The following is a 12,417-nucleotide window of genomic DNA, read 5'->3' as shown; positions in this document are numbered from 1 at the left end:
TAAGTCATTCGTACTAAAAAATGTGTTTTTTACTTTTGGGCATAGTTCAATAAATTTTTGAGTTGCTTTGGGTGTAATTAAAATTCTCGTTTTATTGTAATTGTAATTTGGTTGAATGTAGTGTGAACGATAGACGAGCATGCCATTTCTTGTTATTCTGTCTTAATGACCAGTTAACACTATTTTACTTTAGACGATATCGCTTTATAAGAAATTAAATTCACTTTTTGTTTATATTCGTGAGAAAAATGGATGAAACCATTTTCACAAAACGTAGAGAGGATTGACTATGTTGATTGATAAAAAAAGGAGTTCATTTCTATATTACTCTCACATACTAATTTGCAATAAGTTTCGATTTCATTAATAATGTAATTAAAGTAACGCACTAATAACGAGTATATGTCTATATAGGCCCAATTCATATAAAACTACTAGTCCACATTGGCCCAAATACATGATTTGCCAATCTAAAAAATGTTTAGAAAACATTGGGTTGTGTAAAATATATTGGGCCAATTACCAAAATCATTGGATCTTTAAACTGGGCTTTGAATATATTTAAGTTACACAACAAAAAGATTAGTGTGGGATTTGCAACCAAAAGAAAATTTCACCTCATCTGTTGAAGTATCAAACCAATTATTAACAACTAAAAATTCTACATTACTTAATATAAATCCATGTGACGTAACTCGAAGATAATTCAGAAACAAACAGTCAATAAAGTTAGAAAATATAGTGTAAATTGCTTCACCAACTCCACAAAGCGCACCACATGTTTGAATAATTGCCTCACTTACTCAACACCAATGTCTTTATTAGTTTAGCTCCTTCTATTCGCTCACATTCCATCCAAAATTTTCTATTACAAAAACCATGTCACGCCACATTATATTTCCAAACTCATCTAATACAAGACAAATAATCACAATCCAATTATCTTCTTCAAAGATGTTACATGAATGTTTGAGATGGAAAAGCACAGCGTAGGTCTAGCAACGCAGATCCTAGTAATGGCGATCGTGATCTCCGTGATCCTGCTGTTCCTAGGCATGGGCGTGCTGGTCCTGATCCACGTGTGGATCGTGGGGCGGACGCTGAGGAACGACGTTGGTAGTGATCAGAGGAGAAACGCGGTGGAGAGGGAGAGCTTGGGGAGCACGAGCATGTCTCGGGACGACATAGAGAAGCTACCGTGCTTTGACTTCGCGGCCAAGGCTAAAGGCAGCAGCCCGGCAGGGGACTGCGCCGTGTGCTTAGAGAAGTTCAGGGCCGGGGAGAGATGCCGGCTGCTGCCCTCGTGCAACCACAGCTTCCACGCGGAGTGCGTGGATTTGTGGCTGCTGAGGGCTCCCGTTTGCCCAATTTGCAGAGCTGTGGCTGCTGAGGAAGAAGGAGGTGGTGTTGAGGTGAGGGAGGAGGGTTTATAATGTTTAGGTTATTCAAAATCATGAGTTTTCTGTATTTGGAGTGAATGTGTGATACATTTTGTACATAAAAATTCCAAATAGTGAAAGAAATTTACTCTTCGTCTGTCGTTAAGAGTCACATTTTTCATTTTTCGTCAGTCGCCAATAAACGTGGACCTCACATTCCATTAACTGATCAGTCACGTTTTAATGTGTAAAATTAGAACTCACATTCAACTAACTTTTTTATCGACTTTGTTTTATAAAGTCAAATATTTTCATAACATATGCATCTATCAAAATTGTGACATTTATTGCCGGAGGGAGGGAGTGTGGTTTATAACTTGTCATAGTACTTTCCATGAAGTTAAATCCTTAATTATTTCGTATGAAAATTAGATAGAGGTAATTTTAAGTTTAGTGTTTTTTGGAATTTAGACAATTAGTCTTTGAATGTTAGTAATAATACTCACTCAACCTTTAATTTTAGATAAATGAGTACTATATTTAGTTTTTGTCTCAAGGATTGAGGTTAAAACTTTAGACGTTAATTGGCGTCAAAATTCAGAATTTATTGAAAATTTGAAAAGTTTTTCATCATATTTCACACTTTTGTATTAGTAAGGTGTTATTTTGAGACGAGTTATGGCGTTGGGCTTTTGGGCCAGAGATAAATGCAGCATTGAGAATTATAATATGGTTGTCTTTTTTTAGGCTTTAACTTGTAAGTTTAGAACTTAAGATTGTTAACTCTATTATTCGCGAAATAAGGAATCATTTTCCCGAATTAAAATGTGACTGACTTGATTACATGTCAATCTTTATACAACAAATTATTTTTCCAGTTTCAAGAAATCCTTTTCAAGAATTAATGAATAGATAATGTATTTCATTGAAAAAAATCAATTTACACTATGTCCAATCCCGTGAATTTCGATTTTTGGATGTGCAGTATTTTTCATTTTCTTATAGAATGTAATTATTTTCACACATGTGTTTTGAATGGGAAGTTCTTTAGATTGTTGTGTTTGGCGTGTATGGTCTACGCATGCACGAAATGTGATTTTGAACCTTTATTTTACTTTCTCAATAATGCTACTTTCAAGGATGAGATTCAACTTTTCCAATAAGTTTATGCAATTACGAATTCAATATATAAAAATCAAAGTATATATCTTTAATTAAAACATTGACTCCTTCATAAAAAAAATTCAGATATTGATAAATATCAATAAATGCACAGATTAAATTAACAAAAATACTTCATTCAATTTTTAGCAAGTTATTTAAAGTTGTCTAATCACACAAAGTTATTGGGACACGTCAAAATCCTATAACCGAAAATATCATTTATGCAATTCTTATAGATTCTACTTATTATATTAGATTATTACAGATATTATTCTTGGAGTAAATGATTAGCTTCGAGTATACAAAGATAAAAAGCGTTATAGAAAACAAAACAATATATTACAAATATTTTTGTAAAAGCAAAAAAATGTAATAAAATATTACTAATATATATTCAATATCATAATTATAATTTATATTTATAATTGAATTTTATAGTGTTGCTGTGTGTTTAAATGAAAAGTATTCCATAAAGGAAAGAAATTAAACATTTCATACAAAAATACAAATAAAAGAAAAGGATATATGGAAAATTTGACTTACATATTTTTTTTTAATTCGAGCTCATTTGGCAAAATGTCGGTACATTAAAGCAGTAAGATTCAAAAATAGATATTGAGTTCCAATAATGATATTGATAGGCATCCCCATCATTTCCTCTCTCACATTTCATACCCATTAACAAATCCAACACGGCTTCTCTTGCTTAAATGGACACCACCACCTTCTGATTTTAACCCCAATTCAACCTTTTGCTTTCATTTCTCTATGCATGTTCTAACACTATCTACAGATATGAACGGACAATATTAATGCTGATTGCAAGAGCATTTGACTTGTTGGAAAAAATAGACCATATGTTTAACTTTTTCAAATTCATAATATTTGAAAACAGAGGTCATGTCGGTTATTCATCAACTTGGCATAAATTAAGACCGGTGATTGTGTAGAAATAAAAACCAACGAAATTAAAACCCGAGCGTGTAAACGAATCGAAGCTATCTGTTTGTACGTGGTTCGATCGGTCAGATCGATTTGACCACTTATCGGTGATTAAACTATACTTCCTTCGTCCCGTAAAAATAGAAACTCTTCTTTTTTTAGTTCGTCCTTTAAAATAAAATTTTTCTATTTTAGCAAACTTCTTAATATCTCTCTATTACTTATCGATTTACCATTAAAACTAATGTCATCTTAAAATTCATACTTTTAGAAAAAGGAGAGAGAATGTAATTACACAAATACTCCACAATAATGCAAAAAGAATTTAATAGCCATAAATTCTTTTACCCCAAAATCATTTAATAGCCATAAATTATTTTACCCTAAAAATCTATTGGAAAGTATTACAAAATTTCGCACACGGCATGTGCAACGATATAGGAATTTCGCACACGGCATGTAAATATAAAGTACTTAATAACTAAAAATATAGTTACACTACTACACTACTACTATACTAGTGTAGTAATGTCTAACGTTGAAAATCATACTAATAAAGAATAGAAAAAGAAAGAATTGGAAGCCCACATAAATATAGTTACATCTGCACATTTATGACTTATGACACCAAAGTATCGAGACATTTTTCATTTTTATTCACTCAAATAATCGAAATATTATTTGTGAAAATAAAATTTAATATAAATAAATAGAAATTAATTTCAAAAATTAGATAAAAATAAACAAATACTGTATTAATTTTTTTTTTACTATAAGGCTAGTATTTTTCACTACTATTTGATACTCTTGTAGACTATCATTAAATGCCTCATATTTTTAACAATAAGTTGATCTCATTTCATTTTTATAAGTATATTTTAGAATTTGAACCTTGTATTTTGTTAAATTATGTTACTCATATTTATTATTAAATTAATATAGAATTTTATTAAAAATTTTAAATCATTTTCTCTATAAAATCAAACCAAACACACGAACACACAACACACACACACAAATGGCTCCTCTATCTTCCAATCCTCACATAGTGATGTTCCCCTTCATGTCAAAGGGCCACACGATCCCCCTTCTCCACCTCACTCACCTCCTCCTCCACCGCGGCCTCGCCACCGTCACCATCTTCACCACCCCCTCCAATCTCCCCTTCATCTCCGAATCCCTCACCGCAACCACCACCACCACCACCACCGACCTCTCCATTGTCGCCCTCCCCTTCCCCCAAAACATCCCCGGCATCCCCACCGGAGCCGAGAGCACAGACAAACTCCCCTCCATGTCCCTCTTCATCCCCTTCGTCCGCGCCCTCGAGCTCCTCCAACCCTCCTTCGAGAAAGAGCTAGAAAGAATCCACGCACGTGTCTCCTGCATTATATCAGACGGCTTCCTCCCCTGGACCTTAGCCTCAGCCTCCAAATTCGGCATCCCTCGCCTCAGCTTCTACGGCATGAGCCACTACGCCATGGCGGTGTCCAGAGACGCCGGCATGAACGGCCTACTGTGGGCCCACGAGTCTGACAATGGGGCCGTCCCCCTCGTCAGGTTCCCGTGGATCCAGATCACCAGAAAAGACTTCGATGCGCCGTTCGATCAGCGTGACCCGAGCGGTCCCCACATGGATTTCATCATCCAGTGCTCCACAGCGACACAGAACAGCTTTGGTTTGTTAGCTAACACTTTCTACGAGCTCGAGCCGATCTACGCTGACTACTTCAACAATGATTGCAAGGCTAGAGCATGGAGCATCGGCCCGCTCTGTCTCACAAAGCTACCAAAAAGGTTTGATGAGAAGAAAAAACCATGGATGGAATGGCTCGACCGACGTCATGGTCCAGTTCTGTATGTCGCGTTTGGGTCACAGGTTCAAATCCCGTCAGCTCAGCTCCAGGAAATAGCCCTGGGGCTGGTATCCGCGGAGGTGAGCTTCTTATGGGTTGCGAAAAAGAGCGAGATGAATGAGTTAGATGTGGAGACTGAAAGAGGACTAGTGGTGACGGAATGGGTTGATCAAGAGGAGATTCTGGAGCACCCGAGTGTTGGGGGGTTCCTGAGCCACTGCGGGTGGAACTCGGTGCTGGATGGGATATGCGCGGGAGTTCCGATTCTGGCGTGGCCGATGATGGCGGAGCAAGGGCTGAATGCGAAGATGGTGGTGGAGGAGATTAAGGTTGGGCTGAGGGTTGAGACGGTGGATGGGAAAGCGAAGGGATTTGTGAGTGCGGAGAGCTTGAGGAGAGGAGTGAGGGAGTTGATGGAGGGCGGGAAGGGGGGAGAGGTGAGGGAGAAGGCGAAGGAGATTGCTGCGGCGGCCATCAAAGCTACCAGTGAAGGTGGATCATCGTGGAACGCTTTGAATAGCCTTATAGATGAGATACAGAGGCAGAAACAAATCAACGGTTCTACATCTTTTTGAATTTAATTTTCTTTTAAAAATACTCCAATTTATGGAATTTGACTTTTCTTTCAGATTAATGTCGGGTCATATCTCTTTTTTGGACGGTCCCGTTATAGTTATGTAATTTCCTTTTTATGCCAAAATTTAATCCATTTTATTTTTCACTTCAATTAACTCGTTAAAAATTTCATTTATTTTTAATCTCTATGTCTAAAGTAAATGTCTCACACTAATGAAATAGAGGCTGGGATTCTCATAAGTGCATTTATTTGGAAAAGTATGGAACCGAATGAGCCATTTCGTCGAATTTTCACATGGATATGCTTTTTCATATATAGCGTGCATGAAAGAGAGTATAGTTTATGAATTTATGTCCTAATTAAATTTTTGTTTTTTTAACTTATGTTTTTTTTTTGGAAAATCAAGCCTTGGAAGTAGTTGTAAATTATTGAAAAAAGTCATGCAATTTGACGTTGTGATTCATCAGTCTAGTATGGTGACTAGTTACTTCGTTTATCAATAATCAGGAGTATTAATATATTGTTTGTTTAAATCAAGAAAGTGTGAGAACATGCGAAGGGAAATGAAAGCAACGGTGGTGGTGTCAATTTGATAAGCAAGAAGCCGTGTTGGATATGCAAATGTGTTTTGAGTGAGATCAGTCACAATAGATTTTTGAAAAACAGAATTAATAAATAAATAAAGCAACTTTTATTATTTTTTTATTCCATGTTAGAATATACTATATGATTTTTTTAAGATTTAATTTGGTAGTAATAAACTAATAATGATGATTAGAGTTCTTATTAAAAGTAGTACTATTATCTTAACAAATATTACTAATAATATCACATGTCAAAAGAAAAAGAGAATATATAGATTACTATTTTACGTATATGCAAAAGCAATAGACAGAAATTTTGAGTTTTGAATATATACAAATCCATTATATCATTTTATATTGGAGGGGTATTGCTTTTCAATTGATATGATAATTCATAAATACTCTCCAGCACCAGTGTCTTTTCCAGTCACGTATGACATTTAAACGTAACACTAGTGTTATTAATAAGAATGTGACATTTATTTTATTTTTTTGCCCAACCGACTATGAGAACCCAAGAGAAAGGAGAGGTGTATGCAAGAGAGTAGAGGCGTTCTGTTTTGGAAGTAAGGATGTCTGATTAACGGTAAACAGATTGGAATCGGCAGTTACAATTTTCAAACTGAAATGTTCACAGTTCGATCGAGTCAAAAGTGGCCAATTGGTTTGATTGGAACTAGAATTGGAACAGAAACTAAAATTATAAAAAATTGAAAAATCCATTGAAAATCAGGTTTGGATTCCCTGCTGTGCTCAAAACCACAACAAGGGGTGCTATTACTATTTTTTATAAAATAAACTTAATATTTTAATATTTTATTTATGAATAAAATATGTGCACATTAGAGCAAAGCAACCCCTGCTGTGGCTTTAGCACAGATTCTTGAAAATCGACAACTTTGAAACAAAACCATCAATTCCAAAGTCAGACCAGTTACGCACCCATCTCTGTTGAAACGGGGACTGGTGGCATCACTATTTGGAAGGATGCTCTTAAATTTATGGACATGGGAGAAACTACCCACTATGCCTAAAAAGAGTAATGAAGTTGATAATTAAGGCCAGCTATACCTAATTACTAATAAATAGTGATAGAAATGCCAACTATACCTAATTAATTAGTAGTGATTAAATTGAAACCGCCAAATACCCAACTATACAATAGTACTACAGTTACAAAATTGAAACTACAAACTATACCTAATAAATGAGCTATACACGGCATAGTTAGCATATTTATATGGGAAAATGGAGCAAAGGTTAATTGCCTAAGAAATACAGTACTTAGTTAGCATATTTATATGAAAAAATGTAGCAAAGGTTAGTTGCCTGAGAAATAATGAAGTATGATCAAATTCTTATTTGCCCTACACTTTTAAAAATTTGAATGATAAATCATAGTTTTAAGGCCAGCCCACTATTTGTGAACTTAGTATAGAATGTGGTTTGTTTGGAAAATATCCTAAAATCGAAAATCTAAAAGAAGAAATAATTTGTCACCAACTAATCATACTAAACTTATGAGACCATCTCTAATAGTACTGCAAAATCTAAAATGCATTAGAATAACACCTCTAATGGTACTGCAAAACCAATCATATTATAGGTTTTTGAAGAAAAAATACTTTTTATCACTAAAAGTATATCAAAAACATTTTTTATAGTTTAAGTTATTGCATTTAAGTCCAAATCAATTCATATTTATAAAAATAGAAGAAGAAAAGGAAGAGAAATTAAAATATAGTGAAAAATAAAACTTACAGGGAAAAGAAGGAAGCGGCGGAGAAGAAGAAGATATGAATTAACCTAATCTAACCTTATTAATATTTGATTTAGTTATTAAATAATGGGATGACCCAAATTAATATAATATTATTCAATATAATTGGAAAAAAAATAATCTATTACTACTATTTACCAAGAATGAGCCGTCACTTTATTCCACTATGGAACCCAATTTTATTAAATAGATAACAACGGTACAAATAAAACCTATGGAAACTATTAATTTATTAGTTAGTAATTAAATACTATACGTACAATACTATATTCAAATGCTATTATGGCTCATATTCAAATGCTTATAGCACCCTAATCCAAAATTAAGACCAAATCTCTATTCTTAAATTTTAAAATGAGTCGATGAGATTAAATCTTACGAATCTCAATAAATAGTAAACAAAATATCAACAAAAGGGTAATATCGTCATTATGTTATCATATGATAATTTTCGTGAATGTTTTTTTATATCAACATAGTGTATTACATATATCAACAATATGACATAAGAATATCAACACTAGTATAAGAAAATATCAACACATATTTATTGAGAATTTTACATGGTTTTATTGAGATTTTTGATGTATTTGTTGATAAAAATCTGGTTATCAACATTTACAAAAACTAAAATAAAAAATATCAAATTTCATCATCCGAACGTCGTCGGAATATATGCAATTGAGATCTCGTTGGAATCCTTATAAAATTATCTTTAATTTGATATATTTTTTGCGAAAAAATAATTTAAATCGAGAGAATTACGTAAATTTAAAGTTTTAAGATGATTTTAATGGGAGGGAATTAATATTAATACCCTCTAATTTTATTTATTAATTTTCTTGATTAAAAATATAATCCATGTGGCATTATTTCAACCACTAGATTTTCTAATCTAATGCTAAGATTTAATTTTAATTTTAAATTGCTATTAATTAGCAATTAATTACCTCCTTGTTGTCATAACACAAAAAAATAATTAAACATAAGTAATAAAAAACGATGCATAATATAGAAATCCCCTTGCTGTCATAACAAAAAAATAATTAAACATAAGTAATAAAAAACGATGCATAATATAGAAATTTTAAAATAGAGAAACATAAGCCCAAATAAATAAAATCAAAACAGAAGAATGATGAATAAATTAAATTTTTAAATGAATTTTAATTTGAATTTTAGTTATTTTATGTGTACGTTGTAATATTTTTTATAGTATTTTTATTGTATTTAAATTTTTAAAATTTTGTAATTTATTATTCAATAAATAATGGATTTCATATTTAGTTATAAATTAATTAATAAATCTTATATTATATTATTTAATTTATGATATTGATAAAGTGTCATGAGGTTAATGTGTAATTTAAAATATATAGGTGTCATTGAAATGTATAAAAAGTTAGTGGGTGAGGAATATTCCTTTGGGTTTGAGTTTAGTTTAAATGTTGGAGCAAAATCAATATTTAGTGTGAGTTTACACTAAAATAGGTTTGAGTTTAGTGGAATAGTTGGAGATGCTCTGAGTTATGACTCACAACGTAAAATCGCATTATTTTATGTGCTTTTATTTTTCCATAATTTACAACTATTTTCAGATTTCCAAAAATAAATACTCTCTTAGTCCCTTAAATTTTGTCACATTTTTCTATTTCCATCTATCCCATAAAATTTGTCACATTTCAATTTTTACCATTTTTTTATAGTTTATTACTCCCTCCGTCCCATTAAAGATGTTACACTTGTGAGACGACACGAGATTTTAGAAGGTTTTGTTTTGTGTGTTAAATGGAGAGAGAAAATATAATTTTTATATTCATGTGAGGGGGAACTTTTTCTAAAAATGGAAATATGATATCTTCTGTGGGACAAACTAAAAAGGAAAGTGTGACATCTTTTGTGGGACGGGGTGAGTATAAAACTAGTATACTATATAAAAGTAGGATCCAACTCTACACCAATATTTTCAACTCACTTTCAATTATACTTTCTAAAATTCATGTTCGTCAAAGTGTGACAAAAATTTAAGAGACGAAAGGAGTATATCAAAGAAACACTAAAATTTAGTACATAAACTCATAAACACAAAAACAAAAATCCACGTGAAAATTCGACAAGATGACCTGTCATTGGACTACATACCTTCCAAATTACTATAATGAAGTTTTGAAAACACTTATGACAATTTATTTATTTTTTCAAATTCAAACTTATAATAGTATTCAAAACGATTTAAAACCGTTGATTTGTTTCTGCTTCTGTATCTCATCAATAAGCCTGTTCAAAGCATTCCACGATGATCCACCTTCACTGGTAGCTTTGATGGCCGCCGTAGCAATCTCCTTCGCCTTCCCCTCACTTCTCCCCCCTTCCCGCCTTCCATCAACTCCCTCACTCCCCTCCTCAAGCTCTCCGCACTCACAAACCCCTTCGCTTTCCCATCCACCGTCTCAACCCTCAACCCAACCTTGATCTCCTCCACCACCATCTTCGCATTCAGCCCTTGCTCCGCCATCATCGGCCACGCCAGAATCGGAACCCCCGCGCATATCCCATCCAGCACCGAGTTCCACCCGCAGTGGCTCAGGAAACCCCGAACGCTCGGGTGCTCCAGAATCTCCTCTTGATCAACCCATTCCGTCACCACTAGTCCTCTTTTAGTCTCCACCTCTAACTCATTCATCTCGCTCTTTTTCGCAACCCATAAGAAGCTCACCTCCGCGGATACCAGCCCCAGGGCTATTTCCTGGAGCTGAGCTGGCGGGATTTGAACCTGTGACCCAAACGCAACATACAGAACTGGACCATGACGTCGGTCGAGCCATTCCATCCATGGTTTTTTCTTCTCATCAAACCCTAAGCTTTTTGGTAGTTTTGTGAGAGAGAGCGGGCCGATGCTCCATGATCTAGGCTTGCAATCACTGTTGAAGTAATCAGCGTAGATCGGCTCGAGTTCGTAGAAAGTGTTGACTAACAAACCAAAGCTGTTCTGTGTTGCGGTGGTGCACTGGATGATGAAATCCATGTGAGGACCGAGGATCACGCTGATTGAACGGCGCATCGAAGTCTTTCCTGGTGATCTGGATCCACGGGAACCTGACGAGGGGGACGGCCTCACTGTCGGACTCGTGGGCCGACAGGAGGCCGTTCATGGCGGCGTCTCTGGACACCGCCATGGCATAGTAGTTCATGCCGTAGAAGCTGAGGCGTGGGATGCCAAATTTTGATGCTGAGGCTAAGGTCCAGTGGAGGAAGCCGTCTGAGACGATGCAGGAGACACGTGCATGGATTTTTTCTAGCTCTTTCTCGAAGGAGGGTTGAATGAGCTCGAGGGCGCGGACGAAGGGGATGAAGAGGGACATGGAGGGGAGTTTGTCGGTGCTCTCGGCTCCGGTGGGGATGCCTGGGATGTTTTGGGGGAAGGGGAGGGCGACGATGGAGAGGTCGGTCGTGGTGGTGGTTGCGGCGAGGGATTGGGAGATGAAGGGGAGATTAGAGGGGGTGGTGAAGATGGTGACGGTGGCGAGGCCGCGGTGGAGGAGGAGGTGAGTGAGGTGGAGGAGGGGGATCGTGTGGCCCTTTGACATGAAGGGGAACACTACTATGTGAGGCTTGGAAGATAGAGGAGCCATTTGTGTGTGTTGTGTGTTGGGGTTTTGGTGTCTATTAATATGAATGAAAAATTTACATCCAATTATAGCATCTTCAGTACAAATAGGCAAGTCATAGGCCAGCCACTCTCTCTCCCTGCCACGTCAGCAGCACTAAAAATCCACCTGTCATATCAGATTTAGGTCAGCCATAGGCCAGCCGCAATAAAAATAATTCAAAATATACTACATTTACGGAATTAAAATTACGATTAAATTACCGAATTAAATTTGCGAGACATATACGGGAAAATTCATTAATTTTATTTAAATAAAAAAAAGTACATTAACTAAAAATCAAAAAAATTACATAATAAAAAAAAATTCGGGCTTCCACATACGAGCCACCGCCCCACTCTACTCCTCACTAATTTATTAAAAAAATACATTTAAAAATGTTAGTATGCCTTGAATCTGTTATAGTTTGCCGCAAGCCGAACGGGGGTCTCGCTATTTCTGTTTTAGGTCTTAATGTATTGGGCTAG

The 12,417-nt window shown here is 35.3% G+C and overlaps 1 protein-coding gene and 2 pseudogenes across 1 annotated transcript; 2 read left to right on the top strand and 1 right to left on the bottom strand.

The window, feature by feature from the left end:
* The first annotated feature begins 920 nt into the window (after positions 1-920).
* LOC125208523 (E3 ubiquitin-protein ligase ATL42-like) lies at positions 921-1,551 on the top strand. The gene has a single exon (XM_048108157.2). It carries the CDS (start codon positions 966-968, stop codon positions 1,431-1,433), a length of 468 nt encoding a protein of 155 aa, XP_047964114.1. The 5' UTR covers positions 921-965; the 3' UTR covers positions 1,434-1,551.
* Positions 1,552-4,468: 2,917 nt separating this feature from the next.
* Positions 4,469-6,068, top strand: LOC125204300 (UDP-glycosyltransferase 90A1 pseudogene; annotated as a pseudogene).
* A 4,259-nt stretch (positions 6,069-10,327) lies between these two features.
* LOC125208547 (UDP-glycosyltransferase 90A1-like) lies at positions 10,328-11,914 on the bottom strand (annotated as a pseudogene).
* Between the last annotated feature and the right edge of the window lie 503 nt (positions 11,915-12,417).

Source organism: Salvia hispanica, chromosome 6, assembly GCF_029641045.1.
Source record: "Salvia hispanica isolate PSC_SH4W2 chromosome 6, Shi_PSC_v1, whole genome shotgun sequence".
In the NCBI taxonomy this organism is placed as follows: Eukaryota; Viridiplantae; Streptophyta; class Magnoliopsida; order Lamiales; family Lamiaceae; genus Salvia; species Salvia hispanica.
The sequence above is the reverse complement of the archived record's forward strand: the minus strand, read 5'-3'. Positions and strand labels throughout refer to the sequence as shown.